We start from the raw sequence: 9,830 nt of genomic DNA, 5'->3' as shown, positions 1-9,830 counted from the left end.
GTCCTCAAGTGATGGAGTGAGATGAAACATCTGAAGTTGCCCCAGGGGAGGTTTCAGTTGCCCCTGAGGAACAATTTCTTGCCCTGGAGGGTTGCCCAGGGCTGTGCCAGGCTGCCCAGGGCAGTGGTGGAGTCCCCACCCCTGGAGGGGTTCCCAAGCCGTGGAGATGTGGGGTGAGGGACACAGCTCCGGGGACCTGGGGGGACTCCAGGAGCTCCAAGCTCTCTCCCCACCCAACCAATTTTGGGATTTGATGATTCTAAGCCAAAAGAAGGGGGATCCCTCTGCACCTGGGGGGCAGAAAGAGGCTGGGTCTGCAGAAACAGGAGGGCAGAGGGGCTGTGGACATCTGTGGGGGCTCTCAGCAGAGGGTTCCCTCCTCTCTCCTTCCAGAACCTGCCATCCTGGTGATGCACCACTCCATGAAGCCCCATCCTGCCATCACTGCCACGCTGCTGGACTTCATGTGCAGGGTGAGCTGCCCCTCCCTGGCTCTCCAGGGGCTCCCTGGGCCCCCCCCTAGAGGAGCTCCACCCCTGGAGCTGAGTGAGGAGGGCTGGGAGAACATCCTCTGGCTGCCCCCTGCTCCCTCTGCCAGCAGTGGGGCTCAGGAGAAGACAGTGTGGAGGGGGACAACCACAATCTCACCAGTTCACACCAGTTTACCTCAGCTGGGCAGAGGCCATGCCCCAGGGAGAGCTGGTCACTGTCTCAACCTTGGGGGTTTGGTGTAACCTTGTCCTGGTGGCCATGGGGTGGAGGTGACCTGCCCAGGAGCTGCTGCTCTGGTGCCAAGACAAGCTGGGGAGCAGGCCAGGAGGTCTCCTGGTGGGACCTCACTGGTCACCAAGGGCAGGAACAGGAACAAAAGTTCCAGCAAGACCCAAGTCTTCACTCCCCAAAGAGTTTTGGGGCCATGGGCTCATTGCTGCTCCATCCCATGGGGAGGGAAATGAGGTCATGGCACCTTCAGAGGCCAAAATAACCCCAACCCAACCCCAAAAAAGCTCTTCCCCTGCTTTATTTCCACCTTCCTCAGTACAACATCAACCCTGGAGGTGTTCAGAAGATGAGGAGGTTGAGGGTATGGTCTAGAGGTGAGGGAAATGTTGGGATGAAGGTTGGACTTGATGATCCTAAAGGGCCTTTCCAGCTATAGATCTAGACTCTACCTTGAACCTCCCCTTCCCTAGGAGGAATGAGAGGGGAATTTTTTTCCCCTCTTTTATCTGTCAGGAGCAAACAAATCATCCCCTGAAAACCCCTCACTGGGGTGAGTCCTGCTGGAGAAATCCAGAGCTGTTCCTGGAGGTTTCAACATCAGAGCCACGTGTGGGAAACGCCACTGGGGGGGAAGCCTGTGAGACTTCCCAAAGAAATTCTTCCAAAAGGATGAGCTTGGGTAGGAAAAAAAGGCTTCTGACTTCTTCCCTTCAGCAACATTTGGCCCAGTGTCATCTCCTGAGGGCAAACAGAACCTCTCTGCAGCCAGGGAGGAGCCAAACCCATCAGCTCCCTCTCCCCAAGGGCCTCAGGCAGGGAGCAGGGCTGGTCCTGCCCCTCCATCCTGGGGGGGGAAGAGATGCCAAGAGCTGCTGGTTCCAGTAACTGGGTCCCAGGGAGGGCTGCTGGTGGTTCTTGGAACTGGGATGTGCCCGTGGCAGGAGCTGCACCACGTGTCCTCCCAGCCCTGGGTTGCCCCAGTCCCAAAAGCAGCTGCTGCTTTCTGGCAGAGGAATTAGGTGGAAGGTTCTTAGGATGACCCAGATTTTAGGGTGGAGGCCACTGACTCCCTCCAGAGGCCAAGGGGCTGTGTGTGTGTGTGGACAGCTGGATGTTGCTTTGGGGTGTCCTCCTTGTATTTCCCTCAGCTCCTGGAGCTGTTGCTGCTGCTTGGAACGTGGTCCTGGCAAGCTCTGAGCTTCTGGCAAGGGGGTGGCCACCAGCAGCCTGGCTTGGAGCAGCACTGGTGTGGGCAGCAGGAGCAGGGCAGGATTGTCCCCCTGGGCTGGGCACTGGGGGGTCTGAACCTCAAATCCTGGGGGTGGTTTTGGGTCAAGAAGGAGCTTGAGGGGCTGGAGCGTGGGCAGAGAAGGGCAACGGAGCTGCTGGGGAAGGGTCTAGAGGGCAAGTGTGGGGAGGAGCAGCTGAGGGAGCTGGGGGTGCTGAGCCTGGAGCAAAGGAGGCTCAGGGGAGACCTTCTGGCTCTGACACCTCCTGACAGGAGCCTGGAGCCAGCTGGGAGCTGAGATCTCTGTCCTCAAGTGATGGAATGAGAGGAACCAGCCTCAAGTTGCCCCAGGGGAGGTTTCAGTTGCCCCTGAGGAACAATTCCTTGCCCTGGAGGGTTGCCCAGGGCTGTGCCAGGCTGCCCAGGGCAGTGGTGGAGTCCCCACCCCTGGAGGGGTTCCCAAGCCGTGGAGATGTGGGGTGAGGGACACGGGGCAGTGGGGACCTGGGGGGACTCCAGGAGCTCCAAGCTCTCTCCCAACCTAAATGTTTCCATGCTTCCATCCACCACCCCTCAGAAGCTGCCCTTGGACACCTCTCCTGCTGCCACCTGGCTCAAGAGCAGCTGGAACGTGGTGCTGGAGTTGAGGGTGACCTAAGAAGCCTTAAGCAGTCCTGGCTGTGTCCTGCCAGCAGGGCAGGAGGCTTCATGGCACTGACATGGGCATTCTCCTGCTTCCAGATCATCCCCAACTTCTACCCCCCTCTGGAGGCTCACGTCCGACAAGGGGTCTTCAACTCTCTCACCCACATCGTGGAGAAACGAGTCCTGGCGTAAGACACCCAACTTTGGGGACCTCCCTACATCTAGGCCAGCTTGCCCAGGGGCTCTGAGCAACCTGCTGGAGGTGCAGATGTCCCTGCTGCCCATGGGGGGGATGGACAAGATGAGCTCTGAAGGTCCCTTCCCACCCAAACCACTCTGTGGAGTTTTTCTCCCCGGCCTTGTCCCAATGACCTCCAGAGGAAGGAGCTTTGGAGGACGTGGGTGTTGTGGATGAGCCACAGAAGTGGCCACAGTTGTCTTGGTGGTGTTGGGCTTGTCCTGAGAGCTGGTCCATGAAGGGAGGGGAGGGGTGGGTTGAGAACATTGTAGAGCCACTCTGCTTCAAGTGGAAGGCTTGAGAAGCTCTTTGTGGTCCCCAAGCTGGACAGAGCAGCCTTGCTCATGGTTCTCCAGCCTGCAGACAACTCCTGCAGCAACCAAGCTCCTCTCCCAAAAATCCCCTCCCCTTCCTGTGTCTCTTCTGGTGGCCCAGGTCCCCTTGGTGGCCAAGTGAAGGAACCCCCTTTGAGCTTCAAGGAGGGAAGGTGGGACCTTGGAGCTTGTGGTTGAGAACAAAGCACTGCTGGAAGGCAGGAGAACCTCTTGTGGGTGTCCCTCAAGGTGAAGCTGCACAGCAGGGCACCACAGCTTCCCTCTGTCCCATCCCTTTCTCTGTCTTCCCACCCAACACAGACATCTGGCCCCTCTCTTTGACAACCCCAAGCTGGACAAAGAGCTCCGTGCCATGCTGAGGGAGAAGTTCCCAGAGTTCTGCAGCTCACCCTCACCCCCCATTGAAGGTAGGGTGGCAGAGGGAGGCTCTGGTGGGTGTTGTCTCCCCAAGGATGGGGCTTTCCCTGCCTCTCCTGCAGCCATCCCCATGGAGAGAAAGGTTCTGGGCTCTTGGAGTTGGATGTGAGGAGAAACTTCTTTGGTGGGAGGGTGCAGAGCCTGGAGCAGCTGCTCAGAGAGGTTGTGGAGTCTCCAAACTGGGGAGACCCCAAACCCTGCCTGTATTGGACCCTGGGTGAGCTGCTTGATCAGAGGGGTGGGATGAGATGATCCCTAGAGGTCCCTTCCCACCCCACCCTGCTGGGATTGTGGGGTTCCTGGGTGGCTTTGGTCTCCATCTCAGCCCTGCTGGGCCCTGAAGACTCCCAGGACTTGTTCCTCTCTGTGCTCCTGGCCTGGCTGAGGGATGGGGCACAGAGCTGGGCACCTGAGGTGGAGAACAACCCACCTGAGGTGGAGAACAACCCATGGGGCACCTGAGGTGGAGAACAACCCACCTGAGGTGGAGAACAACCCATGGGGCACCTGAGGTGGAGAACAACCCACCTGAGGTGGAGAACAACCCACTGGGGCACTGGAGGTGGAGACAAACCCACTTGAGGTGGAGGACAACCACATTGAGGCGCAGCAGAACAACCCACTGGGGCACCTGAGGTGGAGAACACCCCACCTGAGGTGGAGAACAACCCATGGGGCACCTGGAGTGGAGAACAACCCACCTGAGGTGGAGAACAACCCACCTGAGGTGGAGAACAACCCATGGGGCTCCTGAGGTGGAGAACAACCCACCTGGGGTGGAGAACAACCCACGGGGCACCTGAGGTGGAGAACAACCCATGGGGCACCTGAGGTGGAGAACAACCCACCTGAGGTGGAGAAGAACCCCCTGGGCACCGTGTGGGGCTGGAGCAGTGGAGCTGCTGGGCCTGAGTTCTCCAGGGCCCATCACTTGCCCAAACTCTTCCTTCCCTCTCCAAAGCCCTTTGCCCCCTTCCCTGGAGGCCGTTTTTTGGGCGGAGGTGACTCGAGGGCAGATCTTGAGCTCCTTGAGGTGCCTCCAGCCCCTCACTTCCTTCTGCTGTGCCCCCTTTTGTGTGCAGTGAAGATTGAGGAGCCCGTTTCCATGGAGCTGGAGAACCACATGTCAGAGAAGGAGGACAGTTGCTATGACAACGCTGAGGCCACCTTCAGTGACGACGAGGACGACCTGAGCAACAAAGGTGAGGGTTGCCAGGAGCTGGGCACCCAGTGGGTGCCCTCTGCTCCTCCAGCCTCACCCCCTCCCCCAGTGTGAGAAGCAGCTCCTGGCCATGGCCTCGGGTGGTGCTTCCTCCTGGACACCTTCCCAGCAGGATGGAGGAGACCTGGAATCCTTCTGTAAGCCAAATTCCCTCCAAGCCCCTTTCCCACCAGGAGGCAGGTCCCCTTTTGGAGGTCCAAGGTTCCTTCTCCAGGAGAAGGGAGGGTTGAGGCTGATGTTCCTCCAGCCCCAGCAGCAAGGTTCTGTGGATCTGAGCCAGATCTGTGCCTGAAGGGAGAGGCTTTGGGGCTTCACCTCCTCATCCAGTTATCCCCTAGAGCTCAGAGCCTTTGCTCAGGGTGGTTTCTCCTCCCCTGTGTCCTCTCTAGATGCCTGACTGGCCTCCAGCCCCTCTCTGCTGTGTGGCTGGGAATCCCTCTGGCAGCTGCTGTGCTGGGATGCTTTGTTTGGGAACAGGGTGTCCCTGTTCTCCAGCAGCTGCTAATGAAGCTCAGGCCTCTTAATTGCTCAGCCACAGGGTTTTCATGACCCTCCCTCCCTCCTGAAGCCATCCTGCACAAAGCCACAGTCCCCTCTGCTGGCTCTCTGCAGCTGGAGGCATCTCAAGATGTTCCTCACCTTGCTAGCAGGACTTTTGTGAGCTCCCAGCCGTGCTTGGGGGGCTACCCCTGCCCTGGGGAGGGGCCACGAGCCCACCAAGAGGGAGAGGAGGTGACATTGTGCTGTGGCAGGGTCTCCATTTGTCCTGTCAAGCCCCTCCCTGCCTGCTTGGAGCCCCAAAGAGGGACACGAGCCCATGAGCCACATCCAGAGAGGGTTTTACATGTGGGATCAGCCACTTTGTCACCTCTCTTTTGGCTGTGGGGCTTCTGGACTCTGCTCCAGTTGGGTTTTGTGACCCTGGAGGATGAGGAGGGTGGAAAAGCCATTGAGGTGTCTCAGCCCAAGAGTCTTTGGGTGTGGAGAGGGAGCAACATTTGTTGGGAGTGTTGAAGGGAGAGGCAAAACATCAGGGTTGGAAACTGGCCTGAGCAGGACCCACAGTTCTGGTTTGGATCCCATCCCACCTCCCTGCCCCGTGGTGACATCTCTAAAGGCAAGAGCTGAGGTTGGACCATGCCCTGGGGACGTGCTGCTTGTCCCAGGGGTTGGTGACAGCTCCACAGCCCCCCTCAACTCCTGCTGGAGATGGTCTCCAGCACTTCCTAGAGGGTAGGGGCTTGGGGAAAATCAACTGCTCCACTGCTGAGGTCTTTGTTGCAGGGAAGAAGAGGGAATTCAGGTTCCATCCCATCAAAGAAACCTTTGTGGAGGAGCCTGTTGACATCACCCCCTTCCTGGACCAGCTGGAGGAGTCGCTGAAGGACAAAGTCCTGCAGCTGCAGAAGGGCAGGTGGGTAGCATTGGGTCACCACCTTTCCTGGTCATCTCCTCAGGGTGATGTCACACATCTTCTAGTCTCCTGCTCCTTCCAGAGCCCTTCTCTCAGAGCTGATGCCATCTTATGGCCTCAGTTTCACTCAGAGAGATCCTCCCCCTTCCCCAGGGCAGGTTCTGCAGGAAATATCCACGTGCTTTTGGGGAAGCTGCTGGGTCAGGAGCCTCCTGATTTGTCCTCAGAGCAGGAGGACACCCCAGCAGCTTGGGGTGGATGCTCAGAATCCAGAACTTTGTCCTTCTCCACTCTGGGAATGGAAGGGGAGGGGGTTTGGTCCTTCCAGGGGTGGACCTGGACCCACCTCCAGTCGTGATTTTTCAGCGACCTTGGAATTCACTCTGTCTAAAAAAGGTTTAAGAAGAAAAAAACCCCAACCCTCTCCAGCTTCTCAGACCTTGGCATCACAGACTGATGTCATTTAGGGCTTTAAGTGCATTTAATCTGATGCTTTTAGGCATTTAATGTCTTTGCCCTGCTCCAGACCACCTCAGGCTTGGTTGGGAGGAGGTGCTGCAGCAGAGCAGCAACTTCTTCCAGGGCTGGATCTCTTGTTTCTTGAGCTGTGCCCCAACACAAACCAATCTGAGGTCCTTGGAGGGGGGGTTCCCCAGCAGAACCAGCTCAGCACAACCCCCCTCTCCTCCAATCTCTGGGTCTCTTCCTTTGTAACTTGGGATTTCCTCTTGTTTTTGTGCTGCAGTGACACGGAAGCTCAGTGTGAGGTCATGCAGGAAATCGTGGATCAAGTCCTGGAGGTAACTGCAGAGAGCTGGGGAGCAGCAAACTGGAAAAGCAGAGCAGCTGGACTGGTGTGGACTGGGCAGCTCCCAGCCCTGGGGGGGGGATTGCAGCAGCTTGAGGACACTCAAATCCTAAACAAGCTCAGAAAGGTGCTGGGCAGCTCTGTCCAGAGTGGTTCCATACAGCCCCAAGGTGCTGCTGCCTTGGGGAGGGTCTACAGGGGGTGGGGCACAGAGTTGTTGGGGTTGGGAGAGACCTTTGGAGCTCCTGGAGTCCCCCCAGGTCCCCGCTGCCCCGTGTCCCTCACCCCACATCTCCACGGCTTGGGAACCCCTCCAGGGGTGGGGACTCCACCACTGCCCTGGGCAGCCTGGCACAGCCCTGGGCAACCCTCCAGGGCAAGGAATTGTTCCTCAGGGGCAACCCCAACCTCCCCTGGGGTGACTTGAGGCTGGTTCCTCTTCTCCTGTCCCTTGTTCTTTGGGAGAAGAGCCCGACCTCCACCTCACTCCCTTCTCCTTATATATCCTGTGCCTAAATGTCCCCAGGAGCTGCCCCAGTTGTGAGAGCAGCTCACCCAGGATCCCATCTTGACCCCACACAGTTTCTAGAGGGTCTGCAGAGCTTCCAGGGGCTCCTGCCTGTGTCCTGCTTCTGCCTGGGCTTTGTGGCCCTCAGGAGAGGCTGCAGCCAGCCCTGGCCAGCTGAAGAGCTGTGGCTGGTTGCCAGGAGCTGAACATTGCCTCTGATCAACCCCCTTGAGAGTCAAGTGGCTTTTGAACCCCTGTAGAGCAGCTTCTCTCTGTGGAAACACAGGGAAAGGCCTCACCAGGGGGTGAATCCTCTTTGCCAAGTGCCTCCAACCCCTCTTAGCCCTTCCCAAGGGGTGGGCTGAGCTCAGGGAGTCCCTGCCCATGAGAGGCTGAGTGGAGCAGAGGGCTTGGGAAGGGCTTCAGAGCTGGACATCAAGCAGAAGCTTCTCCTCCTCTCACCCCAGCTCCTGGGGCTGTGACAGAGCAGCAAAAAGGCAGCTCAGGGAGGGCTCTGAGCTTGTGCTTTCTCCTCTCACTCCTTCCTTTCTCCTCTTCCAGGAGGACTTTGATTCAGAGCAGCTCTCAGTGCTTGCATCCTGCCTCCAGGAGCTATTTAAAGCTCACTTCCGTGGCGAGGTTTTGCCAGAAGAAATCACAGAGGAGTAAGGATCTGATCCAGGGGTGGTGTTTTTTTTTTGGTCTTTCATCTTTTCACGCTGGGGCTTTTCCCAAGAAAATTATTCCTGGGGCTCCAGAGGCTGAGCTGAAAGCTTCAGGAGCTGGGCAACCTATCCAAGGCTCCAAAGAGACCATTTCCCTCCTCCCCACAAGCCCAGGGAGAACTTTTTGGGTGCTTTCTGAGTGGAGGTGATGCTCTGGTGGCTGCTGTCTGAGTCTCAGTGCTCAGCCTGTCACACAGACCAGCATCACCTCCTCTTCCTCTGGGATTTTCTTGGAGTTGGAGCTGCCAGGTTCTGCTTGGAGACCTCAGTCAGAGAGTAGAATTGTGGAGATGTTGGGGTGGGGAGAGAGTTTGGAGCTCCTGGAGTCCACCCAGGTCTCCAATGTGTCCCTCACCCCACATCTCCACAGCTTGGGAACCCCTCCAGGGGTGGGGACTCCACCACTGCCCTGGGCAACCCTCCAGGGGGAGAAATTATTGCTAACAGCTCATCTAAACCTCCCAAACTAAAAGTTCCTTAGCTTAGGGCTGACCTTGGGTGGCCTGAGGACCACAGCAAGTGAGGGGGGTGGGTGCTGAGCTCTGATGTTTCTCCTGCAGGTCTCTGGAGGAGTCGGTGGGGAAACCTCTCTACCTAATATTTAGGTATGTCATGAAATTTTGGAACAATCCTGCTCAAACTTGGGTTGTTTCCTGCCCACTGTCATGGGTCAACCTTGTGGGTCTCCTTCTGCCAAGGAGCTGCTCATCCCAGGGGGGGAGAAGTGGCTCCTGTGTCCAGCCCAGAGGGGCCAGGACGTTTTGGGACTGGGGGCTGGGCATCCTGGAGAGGCTGATGGTTGGTGGCCTGTCTGACTTGGTCATCTCCTCTCCTGTCCTCCTGGAGGAACCTCTGCCAGATGCAGGAGGACAACAGTGGTTTCTCCCTGCTGCTGGATCTCCTCTCAGAGCTCTACCAGAAGCAACCCAAGATCGGTTACCACCTCCTCTACTATTTAAAAGCCAGGTAGGGATCTTGGAGAACCCTCTGAGCCTTTACCTCAGCTCTTGCTGCCTCCCAGCTGGATGCTGTGAACCCCCTTGAAGCTCCTGGTTGACCTCAGCACGTCACCTTCCAGCAAAGCTGCAGCAGGGAAGATGAACCTCTACGAGTCCTTCGCCCAGGCCACGCAGTTGGGGGACCTGCACACGTGTCTGATGATGGACATGAAGGCCTGTCAGGAGGATGACATCCGTCTCCTCTGCTACCTCACCCCCTCCATCTACACCGAGGTGAGGGTCCCCCCTGGCACCAGGAAGCAGCTGGTGGGACTCCCAAGGCTCAGGGATAGGTCTGCTCTAGTCCAAAGCCTTCACCCGCAGCCTGGGGGAAGGGGCAGGGTGGACCCTCGGCCAGTTGGGGGGATGGGTCGGCTCTAGTCCAAAGCCTTCTCCCGCAGCCTGGGGGAAGGGGCAGGGTGGGTCCTCGGCCAGTTGGGGGGTGGTGTCAAACTGGGAGGAGTGGTTGAGCCACTGGAGGCTGTGCTGCTGGGGCAGGCTGGAGAGTTGGGTGGAGAGGAACCTTCTGGAGGTCAACAAGGGCAAGTGGTGGGTGCTGCTCCTGGGGA

At 58.0% G+C, this 9,830-nt stretch overlaps 1 protein-coding gene across 1 annotated transcript in view; it reads left to right on the top strand.

The window, feature by feature from the left end:
• Window positions 1–9,495, top strand: part of INTS3 (integrator complex subunit 3) — a gene marked incomplete at both ends in the record, with an annotated part of 26,593 nt that extends 17,098 nt beyond the window's left edge. Inside the window, 10 exons of the mRNA XM_008935056.1 lie at window positions 394–473; window positions 2,693–2,784; window positions 3,470–3,576; window positions 4,669–4,788; window positions 6,093–6,222; window positions 6,968–7,022; window positions 8,100–8,203; window positions 8,824–8,868; window positions 9,110–9,229; window positions 9,342–9,495. Of these exons, the coding sequence (XP_008933304.1) occupies window positions 394–473; window positions 2,693–2,784; window positions 3,470–3,576; window positions 4,669–4,788; window positions 6,093–6,222; window positions 6,968–7,022; window positions 8,100–8,203; window positions 8,824–8,868; window positions 9,110–9,229; window positions 9,342–9,495 (1,007 nt within the window). The remainder of the gene's footprint in view (window positions 1–393; window positions 474–2,692; window positions 2,785–3,469; window positions 3,577–4,668; window positions 4,789–6,092; window positions 6,223–6,967; window positions 7,023–8,099; window positions 8,204–8,823; window positions 8,869–9,109; window positions 9,230–9,341) is intronic.
• Window positions 9,496–9,830: the final 335 nt, after the last annotated feature.

This window comes from Merops nubicus, unplaced genomic scaffold (assembly GCF_000691845.1).
Source record: "Merops nubicus isolate BGI_N331 unplaced genomic scaffold, ASM69184v1 scaffold22722, whole genome shotgun sequence".
NCBI classification, from domain to species: Eukaryota; Metazoa; Chordata; class Aves; order Coraciiformes; family Meropidae; genus Merops; species Merops nubicus.
This window is presented reverse-complemented; position numbering and strand designations above follow the sequence as displayed.